The sequence below is a fragment of the Fusarium musae genome, chromosome 1 (assembly GCF_019915245.1).
Source record: "Fusarium musae strain F31 chromosome 1, whole genome shotgun sequence".
Taxonomy (NCBI): domain Eukaryota; kingdom Fungi; phylum Ascomycota; class Sordariomycetes; order Hypocreales; family Nectriaceae; genus Fusarium; species Fusarium musae.
Genome location: NC_058387.1, coordinates 1,292,390 through 1,308,359, shown reverse-complemented (window position 1 = coordinate 1,308,359; position 15,970 = coordinate 1,292,390). Strand labels below are relative to the sequence as shown.

General features: G+C 49.6%; 8 protein-coding genes across 8 annotated transcripts; 3 read left to right on the top strand and 5 right to left on the bottom strand.

Moving 5' to 3' along the window:
- Nucleotides 1-118: 118 nt before the first annotated feature.
- On the top strand, nt 119-1,477 carry J7337_000420 (uncharacterized protein; the record flags this gene model as incomplete). The annotated part of the gene is made up of 4 exons (XM_044818173.1): nt 119-269; nt 323-755; nt 807-1,236; nt 1,286-1,477. The coding sequence occupies 4 exons, from the start codon at nt 119-121 to the stop codon at nt 1,475-1,477; spliced, it is 1,206 nt and encodes a 401-aa protein (XP_044685875.1).
- Nucleotides 1,478-1,799: 322 nt separating this feature from the next.
- Nucleotides 1,800-2,936, top strand: J7337_000419 (uncharacterized protein; the record flags this gene model as incomplete). Its single annotated transcript, XM_044818172.1, has 1 exon — nt 1,800-2,936. One exon carries the CDS (start codon nt 1,800-1,802, stop codon nt 2,934-2,936), a length of 1,137 nt encoding a protein of 378 aa, XP_044685874.1.
- A 164-nt stretch (nt 2,937-3,100) lies between these two features.
- Nucleotides 3,101-3,764, bottom strand: J7337_000418 (uncharacterized protein; the record flags this gene model as incomplete). Its single annotated transcript, XM_044818171.1, has 2 exons — nt 3,101-3,582; nt 3,644-3,764. 2 exons carry the CDS (start codon nt 3,762-3,764, stop codon nt 3,101-3,103), a joined length of 603 nt encoding a protein of 200 aa, XP_044685873.1.
- A 654-nt stretch (nt 3,765-4,418) lies between these two features.
- On the top strand, nt 4,419-5,604 carry J7337_000417 (uncharacterized protein; the record flags this gene model as incomplete). The annotated part of the gene is made up of 2 exons (XM_044818170.1): nt 4,419-4,600; nt 4,647-5,604. The coding sequence occupies 2 exons, from the start codon at nt 4,419-4,421 to the stop codon at nt 5,602-5,604; spliced, it is 1,140 nt and encodes a 379-aa protein (XP_044685872.1).
- Nucleotides 5,605-5,715: 111 nt separating this feature from the next.
- On the bottom strand, nt 5,716-7,086 carry J7337_000416 (uncharacterized protein; the record flags this gene model as incomplete). The annotated part of the gene is made up of 1 exon (XM_044818169.1): nt 5,716-7,086. The coding sequence occupies one exon, from the start codon at nt 7,084-7,086 to the stop codon at nt 5,716-5,718; it is 1,371 nt and encodes a 456-aa protein (XP_044685871.1).
- A 1,676-nt stretch (nt 7,087-8,762) lies between these two features.
- J7337_000415 (uncharacterized protein) lies at nt 8,763-9,778 on the bottom strand (the record flags this gene model as incomplete). Its single annotated transcript, XM_044818168.1, has 3 exons — nt 8,763-9,219; nt 9,277-9,607; nt 9,658-9,778. The coding sequence occupies 3 exons, from the start codon at nt 9,776-9,778 to the stop codon at nt 8,763-8,765; spliced, it is 909 nt and encodes a 302-aa protein (XP_044685870.1).
- Nucleotides 9,779-10,137: 359 nt separating this feature from the next.
- J7337_000414 (uncharacterized protein) lies at nt 10,138-11,287 on the bottom strand (the record flags this gene model as incomplete). Its single annotated transcript, XM_044818167.1, has 3 exons — nt 10,138-10,503; nt 10,552-10,852; nt 10,902-11,287. 3 exons carry the CDS (start codon nt 11,285-11,287, stop codon nt 10,138-10,140), a joined length of 1,053 nt encoding a protein of 350 aa, XP_044685869.1.
- A 2,564-nt stretch (nt 11,288-13,851) lies between these two features.
- J7337_000413 (uncharacterized protein) lies at nt 13,852-15,361 on the bottom strand (the record flags this gene model as incomplete). The annotated part of the gene is made up of 2 exons (XM_044818166.1): nt 13,852-15,138; nt 15,197-15,361. The coding sequence occupies 2 exons, from the start codon at nt 15,359-15,361 to the stop codon at nt 13,852-13,854; spliced, it is 1,452 nt and encodes a 483-aa protein (XP_044685868.1).
- Nucleotides 15,362-15,970: the final 609 nt, after the last annotated feature.

Sequence of the window (15,970 nt, the reverse complement as noted above, 5' to 3'; positions counted from 1 at the left end):
TGTACCAGTACCACGACCAACACCTCACATATCGCAGTACAGGCTTCGCTGGGCTGGCATATCTCTCCCCGCCATCATACTCCCACATAGACCTTTCATTGAAGGGGCATGCTAGATCATGGCTTCAGGCGTACCTCGACCGGGCCCTGCGAACCTGGGGCCCAATGCGGGCCTTGATGAGTGGCTAGAGGAGGCCAAACAATGTCATTACTTGCCTGAGCGCGCTATGAAGGAGCTGTGCGAGAAGGTCAAGGAGATTTTGATGGAAGGTGAAGACCGCCAGATTCAGATGCACCGCTGACCTGCTGACTCGGTACCTCAGAATCCAACATTCAGCCAGTCTGCACCCCCGTCACTGTGTGCGGCGACATCCATGGCCAGTTTTACGACCTTCTAGAGCTCTTCCGGGTATCTGGCGGTATGCCAGGCGAGTCCAACGTGCAGGCGCCGAAGACATCTACCACCGTCATCACCTCGGACGATATCGAGCCACCAACAGAGATCACAAATCCCAAGTTGAGGAAGAAGATAAAGTCTTCGGGCGAGAATGCAACATCCAGCGGCGCGGAGGAGACCGAGGCAGTCGAGGCAGAGGAGGATCCTGATTCCACAATGGCAGACCAAACCGAGTCTGGCGTCACAGTGAACAAGTCAAGTCAAAGTGCCGATACTCGATACATTTTCCTGGGAGATTTCGTGGATCGAGGTTACTTCAGTCTGGAGACATTCACATTACTAATGTGCCTGAAGGCGAAGTAAGCACCCTCTGGCGCTGGTCGCGTGTCTTGGCTAACCGCATTCCACAGATACCCTGACAGAATAGTGCTCGTTCGTGGTAACCACGAGTCTCGACAAATTACCCAGGTGTATGGATTCTACGAGGAGTGTCAGCAAAAGTATGGCAACGCCTCTGTCTGGAAGGCCTGCTGTCATGTGTTCGATTTCCTCGTCCTTGCCGCCATCATCGACGGTGAGATTCTCTGTGTCCACGGTGGTTTGAGTCCTGAGATTAGGACGATTGATCAAATCCGAGTTGTTGCCCGTGCGCAAGAGATCCCCCACGAGGGTGCGTTCTGTGACTTGGTGTGGTCAGATCCAGAAGATGTCGAGACGTGGGCTATCAGCCCTCGTGGCGCTGGATGGCTATTCGGAGACAAAGTCGCAACCGAATTCAATCATGTCAACGGTTTGAAATTGATTGCTCGAGCCCATCAGCTCGTTAACGAGGGTTACAAGGTATTTAGCGTCATTCTATCTCGACAAGGGTTGTACTAACGATGATCAGTATCATTTCCCAGAGAACTCGGTAGTGACAGTCTGGTCGGCGCCCAACTACTGCTACCGCTGTGGTAATGTTGCTTCTATCATGGCTGTGGATAAGGACTTGAATCCCAGGTTTAGCATTTTCTCTGCTGTTCCTGACGATCAGAGACATGTCCCAGCAAACAGAAGGGGGCCTGGTGATTACTTCCTGTGATGAAGAATGGTGTACGTATAACGGACTTAATGGCATATGTTGCATGTAGAATAGCATAGGGTCAAAATACCCATGGTCCATCGGTGATTTTTAGTGGGAATGCAAATGGATGGTTATGGATTGGGTAGAGTTGGTATCTCAATTGCGAGCAAGGATAATCACTTCGTTCATTACATTTGTGATATTCGTGATGTTTCCTGTTTCCGTAAACAGTAACTCTATTCTATCAAGTGGTTCCTCATGACATCGACAACTCTGTTTTGGTAGAAGTTATCTGAACCCTTCTCGGTGGATCATTCACCAAACTCCACCTACCACCAACATGTCAAAACTAAAGGCCCCCAAGAGCAACCTCATACAAAACACCATCAACGAATGGCTTGGTTCAGGACTGGTCATTGAAATAGGCAAAGATGAAGAACGGAAAGCCCAACTCTTGAACAGCGCACCCAAGCGCTTTACCATTTATGAGCCCATGGTACTGCTACCCACAGGAAGCTTCACATCCTTACCCTGGACAACCGCCTTACAAGACGCCGGCCCAGATTCATGCCAACAACTCTGGTCTAAGATCCTGGCACGGCTGTCGACACAGGCAAAGGAGCCATTGACCCATCTTGCCGTGAATGAAGGCATCCCTCTACACAAGGCAGGTGAGGAGGCGGATGAGAATGTGAGAAGAAGTCCAAGTGGGTTGCGCACTCTCTACGGAGATTTTGGGTCTTCAGATGCCTCAGCGGATGAACCTTCTGAAGAAGATTTTGAAAACACTTTATGGGTCTCGACGAACCAAAATGGAATTTTCCAAACTTGGGCACCCAGATGGACAATGTTTAGCCGGGGAAATGTCAAAGAGAAAGCAAGGTTGTTGGATATGGGGAACAAGACACTGCAGGGCTCATGGGCAGTTGATCTCTACGCTGGAATCGGCTACTTTGTTTTTTCATATGCTCGACTTGGCATGAGAGTCTTGTGCTGGGAGATCAACCCATGGAGTGTCGAAGGTCTACGACGTGGCGCCAAAGCAAACCGATGGAGCGTTCGAATTGTTCAAGGTGAAGATCTGGCCCTACCAAACGAAGACATCGTAAACGGAGGAGAGCAGATTATTGTATTCCTGGAGAGCAATGAGGAAGCTCGAAAGAGGATACGGTCGCTACAGGGTAATGATATGGCACAAGACATACGGCACATCAACTGTGGTTTCCTGCCAACAAGCGAACCAACTTGGAGAGACACGTGGGATATTTCCTCTCCAGGCAGTGAGACATGGCTGCATCTTCACGAAAACGTTGGCGCAAACGACACGGAAACAAGACGCCAGGAGATACAGCGCAAATTCGATGACTGGAGCCAAGGAACAGAGCGGACAGCCAAGGCTGAGCATATCGAGCTTGTCAAGACATTCGCACCAGGCGTCTGGCACTGCGTCTTTGACGTCCATGTTTACAAGATCTAGCTATATCGTGTATCATGCTTATTATCCCAATAATATCGAGTACATAGAATTTCAGATTCATCCATCATGATGTCATGCGCCCCTATCACACACGCCCCGAGTCCCTGCCCCAGTCATGGTATTCTAGGTAAAGTAAAATACAGTTCAGTATCGCGTTCTATCGTCTATTGTCGTCGGAACTTTTGAGGAATGTTGGCCTCGACGATGGAGAGCTTCTGCATTGCTTCGAGGCGTTCCTGGGCATCCTCCATCTCGTCGTGTTTCTTAAAATGCTCAATGTCTTCGGGATGTGTCAGGTCCTCGAGCTTGGTGTTGTCGTCGTGGTACTTTTCCCAATGATGGATCTCATACTCGTACTCGTCATCGCCGTGGTGGCCGGGGCCAGTGTTAAGGTCGGGGAGTGTCTTTCCAGACTTGATAAAGTCCATCCACTCCTGGCGACTGACAGAGGAGTCGCCGTCCTTATCGAGAAGACCCAGCAGAACATCGCGGACCTCGTCCTTCTTCTTCTCGTCCATGCCCTTGTTTGATTCGTCGAAGAGACCATACGTTCGCATCAGCTCAGCAGCTTGCCACCAGCCGTCGCTGTTGTAATCGTGGAGGGTGAAGAAGGAGTCGGCGTCCCAGCCTTGAACATGATGCTCCTCTGGAAGTATTAGGTTAGTATGTTTGTAGCGCAATTCAGAGGGAACAGGAGAGTAACATACCCGCCATATGTTTGGTCATCCAGTCTGCATTGGCATCAACCACGGGCTTCTGCGAGTGAGCGCCGCCATGAGCAAAGACGGTGGTCGCAAAAGCGACACTGAGCAAGATACCGGTGCGCATTGTACTGTAGACCTGGCGCGAGAAATGCAGAAGTCTAGACTTGTGCGATGCAGTTATAACGAGGCAATTGACGCTGGGAGAAGCCGACTTTAAAGGAGTGAAGTTCCAATCTGAAAGGACCCAACGGGACCTAGCAACGACTCAAGCGAACGTGGTCCCTACTGATCTGGAATTGGAGGTGGGCTGCCAGGGGTCCCGAAGCGCTGAGCCACTAAAAGCTTATCTCCCAGGTACAACGTTATGACTGATGGACGGCCTCAACACCGAGTATCAATAACCTGGGCTGGATCGTTCTTTTAACTCTGGAGGTATGTAAATTAACTTTTATATTTTCCGTGGTCGATCTAGAATGGGCGCAAACTTTCTGTAAGTTCACTGCCATACATACATACGCTTTAGGTGTGACTCTATTGAACTTCTTTGAGTCAATCCCTACAAACTCATCTCCATTCCTTGTCGTACCGAGGGATCTACAAGCAATATTTGGTGGGGGATTCTAATTAAGCATCGTCCATATCCCGTGATTTGGCGTCAGAAATAAACCACTGTCCAACGCGTCTCCATATCAACCGCGTTCTCTAGCTAAATATTGACTCCTCGTTATCACAAACTACCTACACCAAACCTGGTGGCCACAATAATTCAGACCTCAACATGAGTCGTCAAATTGAGCAAGCATTGCTCTCATTAATGCCAACATATGGCTCTGATCTACCTCCTGCTCTCGTTGAACTTGCAGGTTCTTTGCTTGCCCAGTCTCGGCATCAAGCGAGTACCCTGAAGGCAGATGAAGAGATTGCTAGAACATACGCTTGCGCAAACATTGCGTGTGATCGGTATGTGTTATGGAATCACTTGGGGATTCGAAGCTGACAATAACAGCCTAAAAATTACTCTTGATCTTCCACCTATCGAACCAAGACCGCCAATTCCTCCTCGTATCTACAAGCGTCTCTACACTCATCTTGATAATATTCTGCGCGGCAGCTCAACTCCTACAAGAGCTACTCCAGGACGAACAAGAACACCAGGTTCAAGATTCCGTGATGCCGATAACTCACCCTCACGACCACTACCGTCAAGAGCAACGCCAACAAAAGAACAAAGTTTAGCGCAATTCAGGACACCAACAAAGGGGGCTACCGGTACACCGACAAAATCTACTCGCAAGAAGGAAGCTTTTGCCGGAGTCAATCTCCATGCATGGATTCAACCTACCACAAGATGGGTATGTGCAGAAACTGACCACAAGAAGCTGGCTCCTACAATTTTAGCTGGCATGGAGAACATCATAACACCTGCAGGTCGACGAACAGATGACGAGTGGGTTCTGCAGAATCTGACGGCCTTGTTTGCCGCTGTCTACTTCTTCGTAACTATGCGGGTCAAAGCTCTTGCTTCTGGCGAAGGTATTGATAGGGAAGGATATGTCCCTCTTCGAAAAGAGATCCTTGCTCTTCTCGCCAGAGCACGAAATGAAGTAACAGTTAAGGATCTGGCGGAAGAGGATGCCTGGGAAGGTTGGTCGACCGTCAAGTCTAAGGATTTCGATGATGCGGTTGCCAAAGTCAACGAACGAGCGTGGCTCACGGGTGACTGGTATCAAGGCATCGCAGATGTCGTCAAGCTGTCCCAAAGAAGCCATCTCGAAGACGTCGAGATGCAGGATGAGGAGGTAATCCTGAAGATGCAAATCAAAAAAGCAGACACCATGTTTCAAGACAAGTACGACTTTCTCAGCGAGGCGAAACGGACAAAGTACAGTCACTGGAAGGAAGATATGTTCGCCAAAATTGCTCTATCGACAACTCAAGGTGCTGCCATGGAGGTAGATACATAGTGAAGTGCTAAGCTCTGCTTTTCACCCAAGAATTATAAACACGAACTATCCTCTTCGTTTCCTAAACCTCGAAGATCCATCAAAATCATTGTCTATTCAACAAGAATCCATTTACTGAGAGGATCGAGCTCGCTTCTGGAAGCCTCCGTTCTGGCCATCGCCACCACCGAAGCCTTGGCCGGGGCCAGCGACGAAGGTTGGGACAGCACCCCCGGACTGGTTTCCGCTGCCGCTGCCGCTACCGGCTCCCGGAGTCTGAACAGGAGTCTCGGGGACGTCAGGGGTGTTGTTGTTACCGCCACCGAGGCCAGCACCGGGAGTAGGGTTAGTGACGGCACCGTCACCACCGCCGAAACCGTTGCCGGGTCCAGCGACGAAGGTGGGAATGGTACCGCTGGGCTGAGTCTGATCACCGCCGTTTCCACCGCCGTTTCCGCTGTCGTTTCCGCTTCCGCTACCGGGTTGAGTAAGGTCACCTCCGGCTGAGTTTCCACTGCCGGGTGTCTGGACGGGAGTGTCAGGGCTGCCAGAGTTGCCGCCCTCACCGAAACCATTACCGGGTCCAGCAACGAAAGTAGGAATGGTACCGCTGGGCTGGCTTCCACCTAGACCACCACCAGGCTGGTTTCCGGTACCAGGAGTCTGAATGGGAGTGCTAGGGCTGTTACCGTCACCGAAACCGTTTCCTGGTCCAGCAACGAAAGTAGGGATGACACCGCTGGGAGCAGTGCCTGGGCCCTCGAGCCCACTGCCTGGGGTAGGGACAAGAGTGGGAGCGACGGGAGCATCAGTGGCACCGCCGTTTCCACCATTGCCTCCCTCGCCGAAACCGTTACCAGGTCCGGCAGAGAAAGTAGGGATGGCACCGCTAGGCTGGCTTCCACTGAGGCCGCCACCGTTTCCACCCTGAGAGCCACCACTGCCTCCAGGGGTTGAAGGTGAGTCTTGGTTGCGAGATCGACCACGGCCTCGGAAGGATGCACCTTGTACACCACCTCCGGTGCCCGGAGTTTGAATGGGAGCGGGGACAGAAGCACCACCGCCGATGTTGCCATCATTTCCTCCAGGCAGACCACCGGTTGGAGCTGCAGCGGGGGGAGTGTTGGTGTTACCTCCACCACCGAAGAAGCCGCCTCTGTTACCTCCTCCGAAGAAGTTTCCAAGGCCGGGAAAGCCGCCACCGCCAAAGAAGCCACCGCCAGTGCCTGGAGTGGTAGCAGGGGCATCGTTACCACTGCCGCTGCCGGGGAAGTTGAAGCCACTGCCAGGGGTTGGGATGGCACCTCCGCTTCCACCTCCTAGGCTGGGAAGGGCTGAAGGAATGAGGCCAGAGCCGCCGCTGGGAAGGGCAGTAGGGAGAGAACCACCGAGACCAGCACCGGGTGTTTGGGCATCGCCACCGTTGCCAAACTGTGGGCGAGGTCGGGCCATGGCCGGAGAAGAAAGGGCCAAAGCCAAAGTGACAAGGTTAAGGACAGCCATTTTGATCTTGAAAGAAGGATATAATGTACTTGAAGGAAAGAGAAAAGAGGGAATAGATCGTGGAAAAAGGACTGACCACAGATGCCTGCAACTGAAAGTCTAGTGATGAAAGAAAAGAGCGAGGGAAAGTGGCGATGGAGAGAATCAGAAGCTGAGCAGAAGCATCAGAGAAACGGACGTTTATATACAATGTGCCTCGAGACTAAAACATGGGACGGTCTTTAAAAGTCTGCCAACTAATTATTCCTATTACCGAACGTAACCCAGAACTCGCGTAGACGTTCCATATTGACACCAGCGAATCCCAGCTCCGATGGCAAGCTGATGGTTTCAAGATCCAGAGGCTCTGACAAACACAAGCAGGGATTTGATCAACGACGATTGGATCCCCTGGCGATCTCTGCAAGGGACAAGGGGTAAGCTTTTGACTGCATTAGTGGAAAGATCTGATGGATTGAGTTTGTTAGTCTGCAAGGAAAAAAGGCCGATGGATAAGGCTAACAAGCTCAAGTTTCGTATTTAGAGACCTTGTCGATAATCGATATATCGGGAGCCGATGTGGGCGTCTATCCGGAAGTCTTGGGCTTCACTGGTAATCAACGTTGAAGATGACGCGGCTCGTGTTTATCGATCACGTTTTTGGAGAATGTTTCCTTGCTGTTGCATGGATTGAAGCTCCGTTGATCCAGGGTTTCTCCGTCGTTGGGTGTTTCAGGATCCTTTAAGGGGGCATTTTGATGTTTGAGTCAGGATTTGGTTTCGACTAGAGCCGTACTCCGAAACTTGAGTATCCATATTTTAAGTCGACGGACATGTTTAATTCAAACGAAACGACATATAGATCATACCATCCTTTGAGGTAATGGGGGATCTAGAGATGGGTGTTGGTGGATTATTGCGTTTTGGTGATGGTGTGACGGAGAATTCCAGAAGTTTAAAGTTCTCCTGATGGTGTCATTCAGTGATCTTTGTTTGAATCAGGGCTATAGTTATTAGGCAGTAATAACGGCATGTAAACAAGGGCAATGATCAGCTTGTACCTTGACAACAGTTTGCCCGTTGCTGAAAGATCTATTGTATATACAGTGTCGTGAACAGTAAGTAATATCAGATTGATGACCATGAGGCGGTACACGGAGAGAACCAAGATAGTTGAAAGCGGCTATCGCAGCGAGTGAAAAGGCCAGAAAACACGTGGGAATATAGAATACGGGCAGAAAGAGAAACAATATCTGCCTCGAGTTGGCAAACAATCATCGTATCTCGCTCGATCATGATGCGATTGGTAGAAAGTTCAGTTTCGTCGGAACGATCATCACATCCAAGTTTCTGGACTCGCGGAGGTTACCGCCTGAGTAAAGACTTGCGTCGATCTTGGGACAGGTTTCGATGCAAACACGTCGCTGTTTGGCGGTTCAACTTGACTAGTTTGATGGGTATAACAAGTGTGTCTTGTGTTCAGATATAGGCTTGATGCAGCAAATATCACAGATTTACTCATAAACACTCCAAGGCAAGGAGGGAGAATTGGAAATTTGATACAGAAAGCAGCGAGTATAGTGATATGAGTATTCAGAAACGCTGTGGTATGAGCTGAAATACGAGTGTCTACACATGAGGCCTAGTGTCGTGGGTGGTATAACAGAGCTGAACTATACCGCCCCCCTGACAGACAATCAGCCCAGTTTTCCAGGGACAAAGGGGTGCCCAGCACTCAGCCCTCCATCTACTGCCCATGCCTGTCCATTAACATAGCTACTCTCATCACTTCCCAAGAAGAGCGCAACGCGAGCGATCTCGTCAGCATGTCCGCCTCTCTTCATAGGGTTCAACTGTCCGATCTTCTCCTCACTTCCACGGGCCCTCGCGGCTTCATACATAGGCGCTGTCATGCCAGTCTCGATGAGACCTGGGCAGATGGCGTTCATACGTACGCCGGTTCCAGCGAGTTGGTATGATATGGTCTGGGCGAGAGATACCACGGCTGCTTTGGAGGCTGAGTATGGTGTGGATCCGGCATTGGAGCGAATTCCTGCAACAGACGCTGTACCGATGATACTGCCGCTGGCTTGAGGCTTGTCGGCAGAAGTCTGCATCATAGCTGGTGCCGCGTACTTGGCCGCTAGAAAGACACTGCAACATAATTTAGATGATACCGATCCAGTATATACTGTGGGGAACGCCGCATACCTTGACGTGTTGGTGTTGAGTATCGACATAAACTCATCTTTGCTGAAATCAGAGAACAGCGTGGTTCGACCGACGACTCCAGCATTAGCAAAGAAGACGTCCAAGCGACCATAGCGTTGGATCGCGTCATCGACTACCTCCTTGACCTTGTCCTCATCGGCGGCATCGAAACGCCTCGTGTGAATTTCCACGTTGGGAAACGCAGCGTTGATCTCCTTTTTATGAGATTCAAGGTGCGTATCGTCAAAGTCGCAGAGATACAATGCTCGGGCACCGCTTTCAGCGTATTGATGCGCTGTAGCACGACCGATACCCAGGGGTGAGTTTGTACCTGCACCGGGTCAGCAGTGTTGATTAGAGGAGTTCTCGCGTTGTAAATACCTGTTATGATGACAACTTTGCCCTCGACGCGGAGCTTACTTGAACCCGGAGCTACCTTGTTGATAGGTGGAAGAAGTTGGTTGCCAATGGCATTGATACGACTCTGCGCCTTGTCAGACATGGCGTGAGTGTGTCTGTGTCTGTGTCTAGTCTACCTGCAACTGTGGTATTATGTTAAGTAGACCGAGATTACGAAAAAGGCGGGTTTTTATTCTATTAATGTCTCTATCATGGAGCCGAGGCTTGGGGGTTGTTGTATCTGGGGTATGTCCCTGTTTGGGCAAGATTTAAAAGAAGCTTTCCCCGGCTAAAGTGGACCCATGAGGGGAGTTCACCCCGGAGCCGAGGCTCGGGGAATCTATTCATGTCTTCCGGGCTTTGCTTCCGCTGAGTCACGTATACCTTTACATACCTTACATACATACATGCAATCGTTCATTACTCATACTGCCTAGGAGAGTCATAATAGTTACACAAAGCCTACTCAACTTCAACAACATCATAAATTGGAACCATCTCCAAAAGCGTCGCCTCCAACATCTCCTTCTGCTCCTGAAGAAACTCCCTCACGGCGTCGGGGTTGAACTTGATACCCGCAGCTTGCTGCTCACGAAGTTTCTTTGCGTGTTCTCGAAATCGTATCTCAAGGACGTCTGCTCGGTAGGTGCAGTAGTCATACACAAGTTCTGACTGATTACTTATGGGTCGAGAACCTGTGAGGACCATCTCGTCCTTGACAAAGGGAGACTTGGGACGGAATGCTGTGATGAAGGAGATTCTTTCTTTACCAATCGCCTTGAGTGCAGCGTGTTGGACATAGCGACCTTGAAGAATCACCGCAGTGCCCTAGAAAATATTAGTTTATATGTTCATGTTAAGTGACAGGTAGCTCACCATGGTTGGACCGCGAACTTTGAGAACTTCAGCGTCACCTTTGAGGACTGCAGTCTCGCCACCCTTCATATCCGAACAGTCAGAAAGCATTGTAACACAGACAAACGGAAAGCTATCATAGTGCCAGGAAAAGCCAACGTTGTCGCTAGCTCCCTTCTTCTCGTCTTCGCCGTCGCTAAAGAGCAGGTTGCAATGGCCGATCTCATACTCAAATGCGTGAACTAGATCAATACCAGCCACTTTTGAAACAGCTTGCTGAACTTCAGGACTCTTCCAGAGAGCGTGAGCAAAGGGTGCTTGCCTGTAAGATCTTAGCTAAATCACCTATCATTGTGTCTGGAGTGATGTACTTTTGAGTATATCCTCGAATCTGGTTCTTCGTAAAGGTCGAAGCATACTGGCACGTCCTAAGAACATCCTCACTGAGAAGTTCACGTCGGACTTGCTTCACGGCAGCTTCAGTGAAAAGAGAGAAAGGGTCCGAGGCAGCAATGGGGGAAACGCCCAGGTCCTCATATCCCCATTCTTTCATGGTGTAAGTCCGCTTGGGGAACTCGAAATTTACATGCTTCTTGGCGTCAAACTCTTCGATGGGTGTGGCCCGAGCTGTATCGATGATATCTTGTGGGATCTTGTTGGTAGGTCGGAAAGGGGCTTTGTTGGTTGGGCCGATAACGAAGGGTGCTGGTTTTCGAACCGGAAGGGTGGTAGGTGTGTTGTAGATGACTGAAGGCATAGTAACTAGAATTTACCGAGATTCTATACTCGTCGTTAGTGTAGATGAAGTCCCAGTTGAGATGGGTGTATGTATTTGTCCTGAAATTGCAGAGTTCTAGATAAGAAGGGCAAGGCATAAAGGAGGTCCAACGTTTTATATCTTAGATGCTCCTGGCTGGCCTGCATCTGACTACACCAGATACACTATATTGCCCAATGAAAGGGGTGGTCCCTATCATACATGTATCCTTGAGGGAAGGGTGTATATCGAGAGCTTCATTCTTTGGTCAAATGATCATGAACTTCATTAGTTCATGCCAAATACCGATGCAAGAAGGGGAAAGAAGCATGTCAATCGTTGAACCAATCACCCAAAATTGACTGATATCTCGGATCTCGACCTTCTAGCGCTTCTGTTACTTCTGGGGTTCATGCTTCTATTGCACCGCCTTGTCGAGTTTGGTGATAGCTCGGTTCAGCTGGTGTGTAGGTCGGATAAAGTTCCCGCGACCAGGGAACCTGGCCTCCGGTTGAAGTTAGATAACGACAAAGATGATCAATAACATGAGTCCATGTGATATCAGACTTGAGTTTTGTGCAGATGATATACAAAAGGCGAAGAGTTGGCAGTCACCAAACTTCCCTGGGGGTACAAAGAAAACAACACTGGTCAAGAACATGACAGCAACAACAAAAGAGGCATAAGGACTGATAAGGCATGTATATTTCTTAAGAAGAGACCCTGTGGCTGCTATCCATATGATTACTTCCAAGTCATTTCCCATCATTCGCAAACACCCGGTCACAATTGTGTAGTCAAAACAACAGTCTATTTAATCTTTGGGAAACCAGATGAAACCCAAAATGAGAAGTGCAGTAGCTCAATCTCTGCATACCAGACATTGATACCACACCCCGAGCATTATCAGTATGAGATTCATGTTACAACTCTTTACTTTCGTATTACATGCACTGACACAACGGGGTTTCATCTCTCTATAAAGCTCTTCACTCGTGTGACTTCCTCACCGTGCTTCTTGACTTGTACGAGAAACATCTAAGAGGGTTGGAGGTGTAGATGATGTGAATTGTGGTATCTATCCCCTTTCCTGTCTTGCCATGATCGTGTGCCACCTTATCTCGGCAACATAGTTTCGTATCGCTGGCTAGCTTTCTTACATCTATCACTGAAGATGTCCTTGTTCAAGCTAAGAAGCCTGCCTCCATGACAACCAAGTAAGGCGTGTGCTTCTTGACATACATCGACACCCCGTACAAAGTTTGTTCATGAATAACTGCATGGCATATTAAATCATATAGATGCATGATATATTGATTACACAGTAGGCTGTCGGCTATTTTTCTCTTATCATCTGGTACAGCATAAAGGTATCATCAGCATCCTCATAACGCTTCCACTTGTGTGTATGTCAATAGCTTCACATCCCGCTCCCCTCCGCTTTGATTCTCATGCAAGACTTGCAAAAAGGTTTCCTTGGGAGGAATGGTGCACGGCTGAGGTAGTGTCTTGATAGTTGATCCCGAGCTCACTAGCCATCAGACGGTACACTCTGTATCTAGGCTCGGCTTCGATTCCGATCGGCTCTGAACCCCGAAATGCTATCGCGAGCGCAGCTTTCGAAGATCAGAATTCAATTCTTGGGGTAAAGAGGGGAATCAATGTTGGAGAAGGACCCTAAACAATTTGATTTCGGTTGCTGACCCCGACGACGGGATAAGCTGACCCAGGGGACGATGCTTGATACAAGACTACTTATTTGGAGAACGGCGGCATAATAACGACGCGTTCGGTTGCTATTTCCAACTCAAACATGACAGCGTGGCTTTCTAACTTTAATGGAACGTTGGAGAATAGTGTGTTTGGCATTGGATCTGGTCAACGATGTCCAGGATATATACGAGCTACGAGCTTTCCGACCTTTTACAGAGCGAGATGCCGCCCCTGAACAATACTCTACCTAAACCCGCATACTCCCTCCTATTCCTATCAACCTTTAAATCCTAGTGATATAAACATGGGTGTAAAGAAATGGCTCGGCGAAGCTGATTTTTGGCTCTGAATTGTCAAGGTTGTTCTCTTCTTCACCGTATTCTTCGTCACCTTCATCACAATGGTCGATTGTAATTCCCAACACGACGCAAAGAGCAATCCAGGCTTTTTATAGAGTGCATAACAGACGGAGGATATTTTGGAAGGCCCCAAGAGTTCATCAACCCCCTTTAGATCGTAGCTTTCACCTGTTTCGGCCCTGAGTATGTCTCTATAATCGCCAGAGAGGCCAAGTTGCCGCGCGTTTATCTCAAGAATGCCTTCAAAATCGGATTTATCCAGTTCTGTATTTTTCTATCCTTTCATCTTTCTGTGTTAGTATCATTCTCCCTTACAATAACCCTACCCTCATCGTGGGCATTGCCAACGAAGGTAATGGTGCTGGAACAGGAACTGCTTCCCCTTATGAACGGATTTGAGGAAACACATTGAATCGTAACGGTGTAATCATTGCTTCATCTATAGACTGGACTTTTTAAAGGAAAAACAGGAAAGGAGGGCCATATCAAGTGCTACCTCTCAGTGGTAGTCTGGGTCTCCTTTCCCTCTTCCTCCTTCTTTTCCTCCTCCTGCTCTCCGTAGTTTTCCAATTTCATGTCCTTGAGACCAAGCTCCTCCTCTTCCTCATCTGTGCGGGTATAGTTCTCACGGTGAATCTTGGGGTCGGGAGCAGGCGGGTCTACGAGAGGCTGAACGTAGCTGCTGGCGAAGGGGTCGGTAAGGACAATTGTGAAGGGCTTCTCGCCACGAATGGCGGCGTCAAGGCCGTCAAAGAAGGCGGTCCACTGAGACTTCTCGTGGCTGGCAAGGGAGTCACCACCCTGGCCCGAGCCGTCGGCCTCGAAGATCTGAGAGTGAAGATCACCCCGGACCTGGGTCAGGAGACCTTCAACAGTGGTGAAGCGGCCACCCAGGGTACCGGGGTTGACCTGGAGCTTAAGCTCGGGGCACTCAAGGCCGCAAGTCTCACTCTTGAGAATATCGCGTGCCAAGTCAGCACCGTCGCTGACTTCAAGGATAATCTTCTCGCCCTTCTCAGGAATTTCACCACCTGTCTTGACGTCGTTGGAGCGGTAGCCGCAGTCGTCACAGACAGTGGACATGAGAACTACCTGCTTGAAGTGGGGAATATCGACCATCTTCATGTGTGTAGTACAAGGATGCATGCAGCCAGGGCATGTCGCGGGGAAGCTGTAGACTTCATTGGGGATGATTTCACCATCAGCCGTCAAGCCAGGGTTTTGCGGTTGCTGAGCGTTGGCATCGGAGTCAGAGAGACCAAGGGCGGCGTTCTGTTCAGCAGTTCGGGCATATTCGTGCTTCTCCCACTTTCCAACACCATCCTTGAGATCAGGGGCAATGAACGAGTTTCCGGCAGGGTCATCGACCCAGACACGGAAGGGAAAGGCGTCACCCAACAACATGGCGCGACCCTTGGCGATAATCTCAGCAACCTTAATGTACACCTCAGGAGCCTGCTCCTTTCGCGCCTCTTGTCCCATCTCCAGATCCTCGATGACAGTCGTCAGGAGACCCTCGACATTTGTAAGCTGGCCACGGCCAGCAGGAATCTCGAGATCCAGCTCGATGAACTTGACGGTGGAGGTATCGGACTTGACAACCTGTCGCGAGAAGTCGGCGAGGTCTGTCAAACGCAGCTCGTAGTGGGTTCCCTTGGGCTGGACGGTTCCGGCAGCCTGGATCTCGTTGTTCTGGGTATGGCAGTGCTCGCAGGAGAAAGACATGATAACGACTTCGCGGAAGTAGGGGATCGCAGTGAGAAGAAGTCTGGTGACACCCTATACAGTCCTGTTAGCCAGATTCCTATGCGACTTGTTCGATGAAATGTTGCCTCACATTCTTGCCGCAGTTCATGCAAAGAGACTCAATCTCTTCGACAGCGCGCTCGTCGTCGTCGGCATTTTGGGCATCAACAGTAGCAGGCGCAAGTTTGTTGACCTTGTCACCGATGCTCTGGAAGAACTCCTCGGGAGTCTGCTTGGTTGTGTCTTCGGTAGCCATTTTCAATTTTTTGTCTGCTGGATTCGAATCTTGAAAATCCAATCGTCTTTTGGTGGTTGAATCCATGGAGGGGTCATGAAATTTTTGGAGGGGCAAGCCCAGTTATGTCATGGGGTCCAGGGTGCAAACTTTGGAGGCGGGCATGCACTAGAACGTTCGGGACGGCGATGACTCAGGATAGCGGGTCTAGATTCATCCGATAGGCCTACACTCAAGTCTCATGAGATGGAAAGAAGTCATGATGGCAAGGCGCCTACTGATATTCCTCATTTCATAAAGTGAGAAAGACTGAGTGGGTTCGTTGTTTGTTGCTTTTGTCCTGAAAGCAAGGCTTGTAACCCAGCTTTTCGGTTTTTAGCTCTTTTCTTGCTGCTGGCATTCGATGTTTGTTTGGGCTGCTCAACAGGTGTAGAAATTTTCTTGACTTTCGACTGTGCTGTTTTTCGCCTCACAGCTGGCCCTGGATGCGGCATAACAATCTTAGTGTCCCGTTGGCAGTTGTCGCAGTGCAAAATCTTGCAGGGTCCCTGGAGATCTTCTGTTGGTTTAGGAGTCAAGTTGCCGCTTGACTTTTGGCTTTTAGCCTTCCTCCTCTGAAGACTTTTTCGA